Source organism: Pristiophorus japonicus, chromosome 11, assembly GCF_044704955.1.
Source record: "Pristiophorus japonicus isolate sPriJap1 chromosome 11, sPriJap1.hap1, whole genome shotgun sequence".
Lineage (NCBI taxonomy): Eukaryota > Metazoa > Chordata > Chondrichthyes > Pristiophoridae > Pristiophorus > Pristiophorus japonicus.
Genome location: NC_091987.1, coordinates 128,547,642 through 128,562,946, shown reverse-complemented (window position 1 = coordinate 128,562,946; position 15,305 = coordinate 128,547,642). Strand labels below are relative to the sequence as shown.

Sequence of the window (15,305 nt, the reverse complement as noted above, 5' to 3'; positions counted from 1 at the left end):
GGAGTTCAGACTCTAAATGTGCGCAGACGCATGCGTCGTCCGCGTACTGCAGTTCGACGACAGAGGTTGGGACGGTCTTGGATCTGGCCTGGAGGCGATGAAGGTTGAACAGGTTTACACTGGTTCTACATACAGCACACAATTGAATGGTGTTGGTGGAGCCGTGGGTACACTGCAGGTGAATGAAGAAGAGAAGCAAGGTCATGCTGACTGGCTGCCTGGGATCCAGTATCTGCAGCGGGCCCCGAGGCTGCCGGCACTGAGTTGCTAACAGGATTTTGTTAATACTGTAAAGGGAATTAACAAAAATTATTTTTGTTTCATTCAGATTGGTCACTCAGCAGAAAAAGGAGGGAACGGAGGATTTTTACACCCAAATTACAGCACTACCTTGTTACACAAACACGCCCGCTATAAGCGGTGGGGATTGTAATGTCTTATACATTCTCAAAACATCCCAAAGCACGTCACAGCCAACAAATGATTTTTCAAGTACTGTCACTCTTGTTTTGTAGATAAGTGCAGCAGCCAAATTGCACACCGCAAGGTTCCACAAACAGCAATGAGATAAACAACCAACTAATTGGTAGTGATGGTTGAGGGATAAATGTTGGTCAGAACACACAGAACTCCCTCCTAGTCTTTGAAAGAAAGACAGACTTACATTTATATAGCGCCTTTCACGACCACCAGATGTCCTAAAGCGCTTTACAGCTAATGAAGTATTTATTGAAGTGTAGTGACTGTTGAAATGTAATTGTAATCAATATTCGAATATTGATATAGGATCTTTTACATTCAATTGAACAGTCAGGGCCTCAGATCAACATCTTATGCAAAAGACAGCATCTCTGATAATGCAGCACTCCCTCAGTTCTGTACTGAACTGGCAGGCTATATATATGTGCTCAAGCCTGGAATGGGACTTGAACCCACGACACTTGAATCCAGGGTGAGAGTGCTACCACTGAGCCAAGCTCATACTTATATGATTATTTTATGTCAAGTAGGGAAAGGTTTTGATATTTCTGGACCTGAGTAATATGCCACCCTCGGCATTAGACTTACTTTCCTGTGCCATTCACTTATGTTCCGTATATCGATGCTGCTTTGTTCTTTTTTAATCATGTTTCTTTCACGTTAGCATAGTAACTAAATTTTATGATGTACAGGTCTCCGAAACATTACTGGTACAGACACCAGCAGTTCCTCCAGGACCTTGCCAGCCACCAAGACTCATAGGTAAACCACGAGCAAGAGAAGTACAGTTACGATGGGGTAAGAACCACTTGTGTCTCGAACATGTGTCGGTTGTTTTATTCCATGATGGTATGTGAAGACGAGAGCAATGAATGAGTTCAGCCCAATGATTATAGATAAGTATTTGGGCCCAAGTTTCGGGCCGCGCCTAGAACGGCGCAGCCCCGACCTGGACGCCCGTTTTTCGCGCCACAAAGTGCGCCTAAAAAAAACTTACAGATTTTCAGCTCCCTGCTGGTCCTCTTGAGCCGGGCGCGGCGCAGCACGAGCAGTTGGGGGCGGAGCTAGGTCCCTGCGCTGAAAACAGTGCCGGGACCTCTGCACATGCGCGCTACAGTGGGCGCGCATGTGCAGTAGCTCCAGGCGCCCAAAACTGTGTGGGAGGGGCCCGAAGCACGCAGCCCCTAGCCCTGGCCGAATGGCCTCACTGGGGCTGCGTGCATAAGGCTGCCTCCCACGGCCAGCTCCTGCTTTCTCCCGATCCGACTCGACTCCCGCTTCCGCCCCCCCCCCGCCCCCGGACCGGACCCGACTCGACCCCCCGGACTGGACCCGATCCGCGCTCCCCCCCACACCCCCACCCCCCCACCCGACCTGACCTCCCTCCTCTCCCCCCCCCCCGACCCGAACTGACCGACCTCCCACCACCCCCCCGACCCGACCCGCGCTCCCTCCCTCCCCAACCCGAACCAACCCGACCTCCATCCTCCCCCCGACCCGACCCGTGCTCCCGACCGCCCCCCCCCCCCCCCCGGACCCGACCCGCGCTCTCGACCCCGGACCCGACCCGACCCAATGCCACCTACCTGTAAATCTGGTGCTGGGGACGGGCCCTGCCCGAAGTCTTGGGCCCAGCCTGTTCCGCCTCCCTCCCCCTTCTCCTTCCCCTCCCCCTTCTCCTTCCCCCTTCTCCTTTCTCCTTTCTCCCCACTTATCCTTTCTCCCCCCTTATCCTTTCTCCCCCTTCTCCTTTTCCCCCCCTTACCTTGCCCCCCTTCTCCTTCCCCTCCCCCTTCTCCTTTCCCCCTTCTCCTTTCCCCCTTCTCCTTTCCCCCTTCTCCTTTCCCCCTTCTCCTTTCCCCCTTCTCCTTTCCCCCTTCTCCTTTCCCCTTTCTCCCCACTTATCCTTTCTCCCCCCCTTCTCCTTCCCCCCCTTCTCCTTCCCTCCCCCTTCTTCCCTCCCCCTTCTCCTTCCCCCTCCTTCTCCTTCCCCCTTTCTCCCCCCTTATCCTTCCCCCCCTTCTCCTTCCCCCTCCTTCTCCTTCCCCCCTTCTCCTTCCCTCCCCCTTCTTATTTCCCCCTTCTTCTTTCCCTCCCCCTTCTTCTTTCCCCCTTCTCCTTTCCCCCTTCTCCTTTCCCCCTTCTCCTTTCCCCTTTCTCCCCACTTATCCTTTCTCCCCCCTTCTCCTTCCCCCCTTCTCCTTCCCCCCCTTCTCCTTCCCTCCCCCTTCTTCCCTCCCCCTTCTCCTTCCCCCTCCTTCTCCTTCCCCCTTTCTCCCCCTTATCCTTTCTCCCCCTTCTCCTTACCCCCCTTCTCCTTCCCCCCCTTCTCCTTCCCCCCCCTTCTCCTTCCCTCCCCCTTCTTCCCTCCCCCTTCTTCCCTCCCCCTTCTCCTTTCCCCCTTCTCCTTTCCCCCTTCTCCTTTCCCCCTTCTCCTTTCCCCCTTCTCCTTTCCCCTTCTCCTTCCCCCTTCTCCTTCCCCCTTCTCCTCCCCCCTTCTTCTCCCCCCTTCCCCTCCCCCACTTCCCCTTCTTCTCCCCCCTTCCCCTCCCCTCCTTCCCCTTCTTCTCCCCCCTTCCCCTTCTTCTCCCCCCCTTCCCCTTCTCTCCTCCCCTTCTCTCCTCCCCTTCTCTCCTCCCCTTCTCTCCTCCCCTTCTCTCCTCCCCCCTTCTCTCTCCCCCCTTCTCTCTCCCCCCTTCTCTCTCTCCCCCCTTCTCTCTCCCCCCCCTTCTCTCTCCCCCCCTTCTCTCCCCCCCCTTCTCTCCCCCTCCTTCTCTCTCCCCCCCCCTTCTCTCTCCCCCCCTTCTCTCTCCCCCCCTTCTCTCTCCCACCCCTTCTCTCTCCCCCCCCTCCTTCTCTCTCCCCCCCCTTCTCTCTCCCACCCTTCTCCCCCCCCTTCTCTTCTCCCCCCTTCTCCCCCCATCCTTCCCCCTTCCCTCCCTCCCCCTCTGCCTCCCTCCCTCCCCCTCCCCCTCTGCCTCCCTCCCTCCCCTCCCACTGTCCCCCCCCTCTCTCCCTCTACCCCCCTCCCCTCGCTGTCAGAAACACAGACACTGACAGACAGAGAGTGAGAGACACACACAGACAGAGAGATAGACACTGACAGAGACACACTGGCGGGGGTGGGGGGGGGGGGGCATCCCAGCATGCTGTTGGAGGGCTCCCGGTGCTACAGTCGGTAAGTAGAAAATGTTTTGTTTTATTGATTTTTTTAAAAATTATTTCATTCATTTTTTTTGATTGATTTATTGGTTAATTTATTGATGTTTTAATCATTTATTATTGATGATGGCTCTTTATTTGTAAAACTGAAGTGTTTAATGTTTGTAAACTTCCCTTTAAACCCGCCCCCCTCCCCCATTCCCTACGCCTGATTTGTAACCTACGCCTGATTTTCTAAAGTGTAGACAAGGTTTTTTCGAGCGTACAAAAATCTTCACTTACTCCATTCTAAGTTAGTTTGGAGTAAGTTTTCACGGACGAAACTTTGAAAACAGGCGTAAGTGGCCGGACACGCCCCCTTTTGAAAAAAAAATTCTGTTCCAAAGTGAAACTGTTCTAACTGACTAGAACTGGAGCAAACTAAATGCCGAGAATTTGAATTTCTAAGATACTCCGTTCTACACCAATTACTCCAAAAAATCAGGAGCAACTGAGGCTGAAACTTGGGCCCTTTATGTTGAGGCGGCACACTTCAACAGATGGCCACTGTCTATCCTTTTCCACTCTCTCAGCCATATACCTGATAGAAAAGTTTCTTGGAGGAGTATCATCAGTTGAACCATAAAATGTCATACTTAGCTGAGTAATTTTACATCTTTAAAAATTTGTTTAAAGATTTATTTTTCAGAAGTACATTATTTGAAAGGATGCTTCTAAATTTGTAATTCAAAACTGGAGGTGTTCAGTTCATGAAGAATTATTTAATTGCCCAATATTAAATTCCTGTAATTCTCTCTTGGTATGAAAAAATATTGTCCACCAGTGCCAGATAACAATTAAGTGCCTTGGAATTTAAACACTTGAGCTAAATCTTCATCAGCTTTGTAGTTCCCTGCAAATTAAGGAATCTCGAGCTGGTTTTGTTTGTATGTCAATCTGGAGACAAAGAAACTACATGCGATTCTGGAGTTGTGCAGCCGAGACATAACATATTGGGCCCAAGTTTCCAGAGGATAAAAAGCGGGCACCCCTCCGAGCTGGCGCCTAAAAAAAACTCGCAATTCTGGAGCATTCTGCAGCTCCTTGTCTGCCTGGCGCGGCGCCCAGGGGGGCGGAGCCTACACTCACGACGATTTTGTAAGTGGGAGGGGGCGGGTACTATTTAAATTAGTTTTTTTTCCTGCCGGCAACGCTGCGCATGCGCGTTGGAGCGTTCGCACATGCTCAGTGTGAAAAAACCATTGGCATCGGCCATTTTTGTAGTTCTTTGTAGCTGTTTAATTTTTGAACATTTTTTTAATAAAAGCACATTAGCATTTGCAGCCTTCTCACTGTCTCCTTCCCCCCTCCCCCGCGAGAACGAAACGGCTGTTCCCTCCCCCCCTCCCCTCCCCTCCGCGGGAACGAAACGGCTGTTCCCTCCCCCCCTCCCCTCCCCTCCGCGGGAACGAAACGGCTGTTCCCTCCCCCCCTCCCCTTCCCTCCGCGGGAACGAAGCGGCTTGTTAATTCCCCCCCCCCCTCCGCGGGAACGAACGGCTGCAGAATTCTCCGTGCCTGAAGCACTTTCACACAGGTAGGAAGATGGTTTATTTAATCTTTTCTTTGCTTATAAATGTTTATTCAGGTTGGATTTATTTGTATAATATTTGTAGAAGTATAAATAAGGATTTATTGTAGAATTTAATGACTTCCCTTTCCCCCCCCCACCTCGTTCTGGACGCCTAATTTGTAACCTGCGCCTGATTTTTTAATGTGTAGAACAGGTTTTTTCAGTTCTACAAAAATCTTCACTTGCTCCATTCTACTTTAGTTTGGAGTACGTTTTCACTGTGGAAACTTTCAAATCAGGAGTCAGTGGCCGGACACCCCCCCTTTTGAAGAAAAAATTCTGTTCCAAAGTAGAACTGTTCTACCTGACTAGAACTGCAGAAAAAAAAATGTGGAGAATTGTGATTTCTAAGATAGTCCGTTCTCCACCAGTTGCTCCTAAAAAATCAGGCGCAAATCATGTGGAAACTTGGGCCCACTGAACTGAGTGTCTATCCCTCTTCCAAAGCTGCAAATTGGTATGTGAGGACATTTCAACCTTGTCCCCTAGACTTTTTACACAAATATAGTTACTAATTGCTTAAATTATTTAAATGTTTTAATTTTTACCAATGTTGGTAGCAGGTAAGACTGTTTTAATGTAACCAAGAATAATCGTTCCTAGTTTTTTTTTTTAAGTTTAAAAATGTTGTACGTTTATCCAAATCTTCTTTCTCTGTCTTCAGATTTGGATAGTTTGTCATGTAAATACTATTTAATAAAGTGTAATAATTATTACTGAATATTTAACTTCACTCACTACTGATAAACTATAAGAACAGAACAAGTAGGAGCAGGAGTAGGCCATACGACCCCTCAAGCCTGCTCCGCCATTGGCTGAACTTCTACCTCAACTCCACCTTCCCGCCCTATCTCCATTGCCCTGATTCCCTTAGTGTCCAAAACTATTTAACCTCTTAACTGGAAATTAGATCCTCTATTATATATACTGCAGATTATTTTAATGTATTTTTCATGTTTGCTTTTTACCTTGATTAAGTACTTTGGTAGAGCACATGAGATTTTAGCAGCCTAGAGACGGTATAATACTTGTACAACAACACATCAAATGCCTAAAACGGTATCTGTGCCCAATATAATTAACATCTCTCTATTTAATATCTCTCAGGAATTTGATCGCAACAACAAATAATAATTGTTAGAATAGGGCCATTGTGAATTCCGTTCTGTCCAAGGTGTTCAAGCTTTACCTCTCAGTGGAACAATTAATTACATGGAGCTGCGGATGGCATCTTAAACATCTAACATTCATTGTCAATTTGCATTGTTTTGACAGACCACCTCTGCTAATTTCACAATTAACTTGTGCAATTAAAGCTAAGTTACAAACTAACAGCTTGAATTTGGGTTTGCTGCTCTGTTTCTCATTTCCAAACATTGTTGGATTTGCCTTTTTATATTTTGTACCACCGGCAGTCTGTTCAAATACTGTTCCTTCACTGGTGGGCTGAGGATTTATCTACCAATGAGGCAGCAGCATTTAAGAGATATTTTCAAACTGCCAGTCCTGCCAAATTGAAGCAGGAGAAGCTGGCAGCATAAAAATAATGAATTAAACAAGCATAGCCAGTAGCATAAAATAAATATATAAAGCAGGATCCGACCAGCAGCATAAAAATAAAGTGGGCTACAGAAGCAGAATAAACATATATAACAATTCAAACACGGGGTCAGTGCTGCAAGAAGATAGATCAATGGAACTTGCTGAGCTGGATGGACAGATCTTCTGTGCTATAGTTTGGAGAATGAGGCCAATTCACTAAATATATTCAAAAAGGAATTAGATGTAGTCCTTATTACTAGGGGGATCAAGGGGTATGGTGAGAAAGCAGGAATGGGGTACTGAAGTTGCATGTTCAGCCATGAACTCATTGAATGGCGGTGCAGGCTCGAAGGGCCGAATGGCCTACTCCTGCACCTATTTTCTATGTTTCTATGTGAATGTGATCTATAAAGGTGTCTAGTAAATCAGTTCAATTAGAATTGGCTATAAATTTACATTTTGCCAGGTTAGCCAAAATTATTTTAATTGTCTTAAAATGTCATTTGATTTTTTTAACTATTCAGAATTTATCATTAGTATTGGTTGAGAACTTTTCCACATTATGATAATTATATGTATTGTCATTGGATTAATAATTGATAATTGAATAATGATTGTGATCAATGCTGAATCTGTGCAGATTGGCTGTATTTCATGCCCTGAGATTGATGAGGCTTTTCATAATTTTTAGTTGCACATTGGTGGTAAATCCTGGAATGTGAATGATGCAGAAACCATTTTCTTGTGTATTCATGAAAAATGAATTGTGATAGATCGTGGGGAATATTTTTATTAATACATTCTGAAGATGCTCCTTTGGCACAGAGCATTTGTGTTTTACTGCATAGCCAGCATTAGAAAAATGCACAGATCAATCTGGGTAGATGTATGATCAAAGATGTGAATGCTTTTCAGATTCACAGAGACATTCTGTACTCTGAGAGTAAAGTAGTTTCCTCTATTCCTAATCTGGATCTTGCTCCTCCCTCTCAGTAACCTCCTCCAGCCGTACAACCTGTCTAGGTCACTGCGTTCCTCCAATTCTGGCCTCTTGCGCATCCCCGATTTCCATCGCTTCACCATTGACGGCCGTGACTTCAGCTGCCTGGGCCCCAAGCTCTGGAATCCCAAAACCTCTCTCGCTCTCCTCTTTTAAGACACTCCTTAAAACCTACCTCTTTCCTGTCCTAATATTTCTGAGGGTCGATGTTAAATTTTGCTTGATAATGCTCCTGTGAAGCGCCTTGGGGCGTTTTACTACGTTAAAGGCACTATAAATGCAAGTTGTTATTGTTTAAACAAGAAAATTTAGATGTGGATTTGTCTCATCAGGCCATCCTCCTACGATTGGTGGCTCCCAAGTAATAAGCTATAGGTTGGAATTGTCTGCTGCAGACCTGCATGATCCCAAGGAAGTATACCAGGGAGCCGACACGGAATGTACAGTCAGCAGCCTGCTTCCAGGAAGGATGTACAGTTTTCGACTTCAGGCTGCAAACAAAGCAGGGGTAAGAGTTAAAACGGTTCTGTAAGACTCACTAACAGCAGATTTAAAAGAGACCCTCAGATAATGTATTGATAAATTAACACAGTCCCTGGATAAAGTCCCACACAAAATCCTGCTTTGTCTCACTTTTTTTGTTGAAAAATTGTTCAGTTCTTTCAGATACCTTGTTCTACACAGTAATCACTTGTCATAGTGCTGGATGTAGATCTTGTCATGACTTTGCCTCCTGCAAACTCAGACTCACATTTTGGCTCATTTTGATGCTATTACCTGTATCTTCCACCGCCAATTAGGGTGCAGTGTCTGTAGTGTTACATCACTTGTTCAGAATTGGCAATGGGAACATTACAACGAGAAATAAGTATGAGAATTTAGACCTGTTTCTTTGATTTGTTTCTGTGATCAATGAAGATAGTGGCTCAAATGAGTTATTAACATGAAAGAAAAAGTTCTGTCATAGAGAAGATAGGGTTACAAAGAAGTAACATGGTAACCCTAAACTATTCTCAACAAGACCACTGGAAACCTTTTAGGATAGATTATTATAAAAGAAGCAGTTTATCAACCGCTTGTTATGTTGCATTCTAGAAGTGTTTGAATGGGAAAGAATATGTTCTTTTTATGAAGTGTAAATCAAGCAGTCCATACTGGAGTTCTGTTTCCGGTATGTCAATAACATTTTCTAATCTTTCAGTTTAAGCTTGATTTTTGGTACTAAACATATTGCACATTTTATCACATGGAGCTTTGCTAATGCAGTACCTGTATTTTATTTTTTTCAGTATGGACCGTATTCAGAAAAATGTGAAATTTGTACAGCAGCAGGATGTCCTGATCAATGTAAAGCTCCACAGGTTGCGTGTAAAACAGCCACATGTGTGCAAGTCAGCTGGACAGTAAGTATTATGTCTCCTTTTGTCTTTTTAATCCCGTGGCAAAAATGAAGTACTTTTTCTTTAATCATTAATTGGACTCTTAAGTATACACACTTCCAGAGTAAAGATCAGTTATTGTTAGCTATTTTTGCAAGTTGTAGGGAATATACATTCTAGCTAATAGTCACACCTCAGGACATAGCACCTCAAATTCCTTGGCCTAGAAATTAGTTTCATCATCATCATAGGCAGTCCCTCGGAATCGAGGAAGACTTGCTAACCCTCTTAACATGAGTCCTTAGGTGGCTGTACAGTCCAATACAAGAACCACAGTCTCTGTCACAGGTGGGACAGATAGTCGTTGAGGGAAGGAGTGGGTGGGACTGGTTTGCCGCACTCTCTTTCCGCTGCCTGCGCTTGATTTCTGCATGCTTTCGTCGATGAGACTCCAGGTGCTCAGCACCCTCCTGGATGCATTTCCTCCACTGAGGGCTGTCTTTGGCCAGGGACTCCCAGGTGTCATTGGGGATGTTGCACTTTATCAGGGAGACTTTGAAGGGTGTCCTTGTAATGTTTCCGCTGCCCACCTTTGGCTCGTTTGCCGTGAAGGAGTTCTGAGTAGAGCACCTGTTTTGGAAGTCTCGTGTCTGGCATGTGAACAATGTGGCCTGCCCAGCGGAGCTGATCAAGTGCTTCAATGCTGGTGATGTTGGCCTGGATGAGGATGCGTCTGTTCTCCCAGGGGATTTGTAGGATCTGTTTAGGTCTGTTTAGCGCCAAATGGAACAAAATGGCTCGAGGATTGAGACTAATTAATCCTCAGGCCTCATCTACATAATTGCGGTAAGCCTGTCATTAATTGACTGAAGAATCCAATTTTGACTGCTGGCAGCGACCCTCAGGTAAGTCCTGGAAAAAAGGGGGACGACAGCGGGAGGGGCTGATTGTGGCAGTCAGGAGTGCTGTGAAACCGAGAACAGCAATATTTTTTAAAAAGCAACTACACTTACGTCTTCAGTGGTGGCCACTGACCAGATCACATCCACGTTCAGAAAACTTGAGAGGAGTAGGCCCGATGCCTGCTCCGCCACATTTGTTTGCTGTTTTTCATGTGCAGTGTGCAATGTAGAAATACTTTTAACAAGTTTGTGTGCTTCATTTTATTCCTGCAGACACCAACTGGTAATGGTGCTGATGTGTCAGAGTATAGGCTGGAATGGGGAGTAGTGGAAGGTGTCATGCAAATCTGTTACTGTGGACCTGGTCTAAATTATGAAGTGAAGGGACTCTTGCCAGCCACTACCTACTTCTGTAGAGTGCAGGTAAATGAGAAATTTTAGCTATCTCAGTGGTACAAACCCTGTGAACATGGCAAGGAAAGGAGGCAGTGCTTCCAAGGAATGAAAACCAACATTGATGTATTTACAAGGAAGGACCAAATGTGTTAATTGGTCAAACAGGAATAAGGGTTGCTACTGTATACTCTCAAGACGAGATCCACCATCAGTAAAACTATTTTTATTCCTTAAAAAAAAAACATTAAGATAAAATTTAAATTAAATTAACTTTTATTGGGCTCAATTTACCTCTTTGCCGATTTTTGACGCCCAGGAGAATTAACGGCCGATTTTTTTTGTGCCCGATTGCGGCAGGAAAAAATGATGCAACTTTCGCCAAAGTAAAATTTCATTTTGGCGCTGCGGTACCCGAAGTTAAGTCTGGGGGTGGAGCTTCAAGTGTGTGCCAAAAAATCTCTGAGCATGCGCCTGGAAAAAAAAATCATTTTTCCATGTGACGTGTGTGCTCGCGCATCCACAGTAAACTTCCTGGTCTGGATCAAGAGCTTGTGAACCAATGGAGACATGGTGCCAGTGATTTATAGCACTTTAATGATAACTTTGCTGCTGCGCACAAAACTGTAGTGCCGTCTCCGATGCTCACCAGGCTCGGAGCACAGGTCGGAGTGTCGGCCGGCAGGATCGCTCCCTCGGCCGGACAGAAACACAGGATATAGGTGCTCAGCTTGGAAAGAAGCCTGGGGGGTGGAATCCAAGCGCCGAACTCCTGTGCTTGTGTCCGGCCGAGGGAGCGATCCTGCCGCTGGCCGGCACTCCTCCAAATCGTGCCTGAAGCCCCGTGAGCAGAGATTCTGTGGTGGGGTGGAGTTGCAATTTGCTTTCTCACGTAACATTCTCACATTCTAAACGTTATGTGGAAAAAATTTAATTTCTAACATTCTGTGGGAAAAATTAACTTTCTGAGTTATTTTCCGAGTTCCCTCTGCAAATATCATCATGAATGTGTGTTTTAAATTGTCTTCTTCCCTCACTCCAAAAACTCAAATATACTCAGCGCTGATTTTCTTAAGTTAACGTGGAGGTTTTCTGATCGGTACTTAAGGCCACTGTGTGCTGTCTTTTTTAAAAAAAAAAAAAATTGGTGTTGCCAGAAATCGCTTAAATGGCCAAAACGGCACGAAAATCAGTTTTTACTCAGACCTGCAGCAAAAAAATCTGACATACAAAAAATCCGGTGCTGACAGTCACCGTCTGAGTACAAACTTTGAGGAAAGTTGCAAATTCACAATTGTTCAAAAAAAATCAGCGGACGCCAAAAAGACGACGCCTAATGGTGGCGAAAATTGAGCCCATTACCTTTTAAATATCTTTGATTTTTTTATATTCAATTACTTTTTGTTGAAACTATCACGATATTAGGGAATCGCTGCATGACAAAATAATTACAGATGAGGAAGATCATAGTTCATTCATTCAATTGTTTATTGAAAGAATCAGTTTGACTTCTGTATCCGGGAATCCATTCCATATATTGATCACTGTTTGTGTGAAGCAGAATTTCCTGGTATCTGTACTAAACCTGCTTTTAACTACTTTGAACTTGTGGCTTCTTGTCGATTTATTTTGAAAAAAATTACAGATTTACCTTTTCTACACCACTTACTATTTTATGTACCTCTTTTTAAAGTTGAAAAGCCTAAGTTTATACAATTATTACTCCTATCTCTACTACCAGGAATCGGCCTTCTGGTTCTCCTCTGCGCTGCCCCAGCCCTTACAGTTCACCTCTATGACCAGAACTGGACACAGTCCTCAAGATGTGCTCTAGTCAGGGCACTCTGCAGTTTGAGAGTCAAAATTAATAAGACTCGAGATCTCTTTCCACTTCATCCATAGTTATGTCAACACCATTCATGGAGGTGTGTTGTCCAGTTTCCCTTCCTATGGACAGTACTTTACACTTTGTTCATGATATGTCTCTATTTATCTGTAGAATAACTCCACGAGGCCTAGTGCTGTGCTTGAACTGCTGTGACCTTAGTCTCTTTATTGTAACTGCAGAGTGCCTTCACCACGTGGTGACCAGCCTTTTATACAGCTCCTGCCTGGGCCTCCCACAGTTGCACCCTCTATTGGTACCAGCATAGTATATATACACAGAGTATACATATATGACCGTTCACATTCATTTTCACCTGCTATATTGCCTATTTATACATTTTATCCAACTCATTTTGTAATTTCTGAGCTGCCTTCTATGAATCCACCGCTCCTTTGAGTCTGGTATCCTCTGCAAATTGACTAATTTGCATTGATAGTTCTGATTCCAAATAATTGCAAAGTGGAAGCACTGGTGGTCTCAATACTGATCTCTGCACTTCCCCCTACCCCAACATAACTCTGCTATCAGATAACTGCTGTTTTTAGCCAATTTCTTACCTATTCCCAAGATTTACTCTCTGTAAAGGTACTTTCATGACCCTATGGTTCTTTTTTGGTGAGCATATAATTTTAACTATGGATCTTAATTCAGCTAAGTAAGACTTTTTTTCTCTCTCAGTATCCATGCAATCCACAGGACCAGTCTGCATTGTGCAGAAGTCCTTGCTCTGGATTCTCAGCTCAGCTCTTTTACTTCCATTGTCAACAGCAGTTCACTCTATGGTTTTAGCTAGAAAAATACATGTTGTACACTAGTTAGCTTGCTTTTGCTACCACAATCCATTAATCATAAGAACATATGAACCTAAGAATTAGGAGCAGGAATAGACCATTTGGCCCCTCAAGCTGCTCTGCCATTCAATAAGATTTTCTACCTCAACTCCACTTTCCTGCACTATCCCCATAATCTCTTGATTCCCTTAATATTCAAAAATCTATCAATCTCATTCTTGAATATACTCAACAGCTGAGCATCCATGGCCCTCTGGGGTAGAGAATTCCAAAGATTCACCACCCTCTGAGTGAAGAAATTTCTCCTCATCTCAATCCTAAATGGCCGACCCCTTATTCTGAGACTGTGACCCCTGGTTCTAGACTCCCCAGCCAGGGGAAACATCTTCCCTGCATCTACCCTGTCAAGCCCTGTAAGATTATTGATTTATCTTTTCCATTCCCTTTGCTATCTTCGATACAGATCTCAGACACTTCCTTTCCAGGCCGAAAAGCCCATGTTTCTGCAGTTCTTCCTCATAATTCAGACCTCTAACAGTAGCAATCAGCTTTATGGTTCTTCTCTCCACAACACTTGAATGTCTCCCTTGTGTCTCAAAAAGCAGAACTGAGCATTTTACTCTGTGGTTTGACCAGAGCACTGTACAGTTTCATCATAACTTCCTCTGACTTGTATACTATTGTCTGAGCTATGTAATTCAACATTCTGTTAACATTGTGAAGTACTGCTCTGCATTGGTTGGATATGTTTAACATAGAGTCCACTAAGACCCCAGATCTCTTTCAGCTTCAACTTTATTATTGAATCACTATTCCTAGAGTACATGTGTCGTCTATTTTTCCTTTCTATGTGCTGCTATCGGCATTAAATTTACATCTACCCACTTAAATATGTTGTCCAACTCCTCCTGTAAGTGATTTAGACGTCAATGTAGGGGGTATGATTAAGAAGTTTGCAGATGATACTAATATCGGCTGTGTGGTTGATAATGAAGAAGAAATCTGTAGACTGCAGGAAGATATCAATGAACTGGTCAGGTAGACAGAACAGTGGTAAATGGAATTCAATCCAGAGAAGTGTGAGGTAATACATTTGGGGAGGGCTAACAAGGCAAGGGAATACACATTAAATGGTAGGATACTGAGAGGTGTAGAGGAACAAAGGGACCTTGGAGTGCATGTCCACAGATCTCTGAAAGTAGCAGGCCAGGTAGATAAGGTGGTTAATAGGCATACGGAATACACTTGCCTTTATTAGCCGAGGCATAGAATACAAGAGTAGGGAAGATATGCTTGAACTGTATAAAACACTAGTTAGGCCAGAGTTAGAATACTGCGTGCAGTTCTGGTCACCTCATTACAGGAATTATGTGATTGCACCAGAGAGGATACAGAGGAGATTTACAAGGATGTTGCCTGAACTGGAGAATTATAGCTATGAGGAAAGATTGGATAAGCTGGGTTTGTTTTCTTTGGAACAGAGGAAGCTGAAGGGAGACCTTTTTGAGGTGTATAAAATTATGAGGGGCCTGGATATAGTGGATAGGAAGGACCTATTTCCCATAACAGAGGGGTCAACAACCAGGGGCCTTAGATTTAAAGTAATTGATAGAAGGTTTAGTGGGGATTTGAGGGGAAATACCTTCACCCAGAGCGTGGTGGGGGTCTTGAACTCACTGCCTGAAAGGATGGTAGAGGCAGAAACCCTCAACAAATGTAAAAAGTACTTGGATGTGCACTTGAAGTGCCGTAACCTACAGGGCTATGGACCAAGAGCTTGAAAGTGGGATTAGGTTGGATAGCTCTTTGTTGGCCGGCGCAGACATGTGGGCCGAAATGGCCTCCTTCAGTGTTGTAAATTTCTATGATTCTACGATTTTTAAGCTGCCTCCTCCAATTCCACTGCAACATCTGCTAATTTGAGCACTTTGAGTTTCTGAATTCAGGTCAGTTATTAGAATCAGTATTGCTCCCAGCACCGAGCCCTGGTGCATCTCATTCAGTGCTTACCATTGTTCCCACCCCACCCCCCAACCCTGACATACTCTTCTAACGAGCACTCAGTATTTTCTGCACTTCAATCAATTTCTTATCCATTCCCAGGCTTTACGCTGAATCGCTACAATATGGAATGTAAATAACAACCTTTTGTATTGC

At 44.7% G+C, this 15,305-nt stretch overlaps 1 protein-coding gene across 3 annotated transcripts in view; it reads left to right on the top strand.

Moving 5' to 3' along the window:
* Positions 1–15,305, top strand: part of fndc3a (fibronectin type III domain containing 3A) — a 294,181-nt gene that overhangs the window by 256,881 nt on the left and 21,995 nt on the right. For all 3 annotated transcript variants that reach the window (XM_070894043.1, XM_070894041.1, XM_070894044.1), the window contains 4 exons: positions 1,173–1,278; positions 8,128–8,303; positions 9,085–9,198; positions 10,350–10,499. In XM_070894043.1, the coding sequence (XP_070750144.1) occupies positions 1,173–1,278; positions 8,128–8,303; positions 9,085–9,198; positions 10,350–10,499 (546 nt within the window). The remainder of the gene's footprint in view (positions 1–1,172; positions 1,279–8,127; positions 8,304–9,084; positions 9,199–10,349; positions 10,500–15,305) is intronic.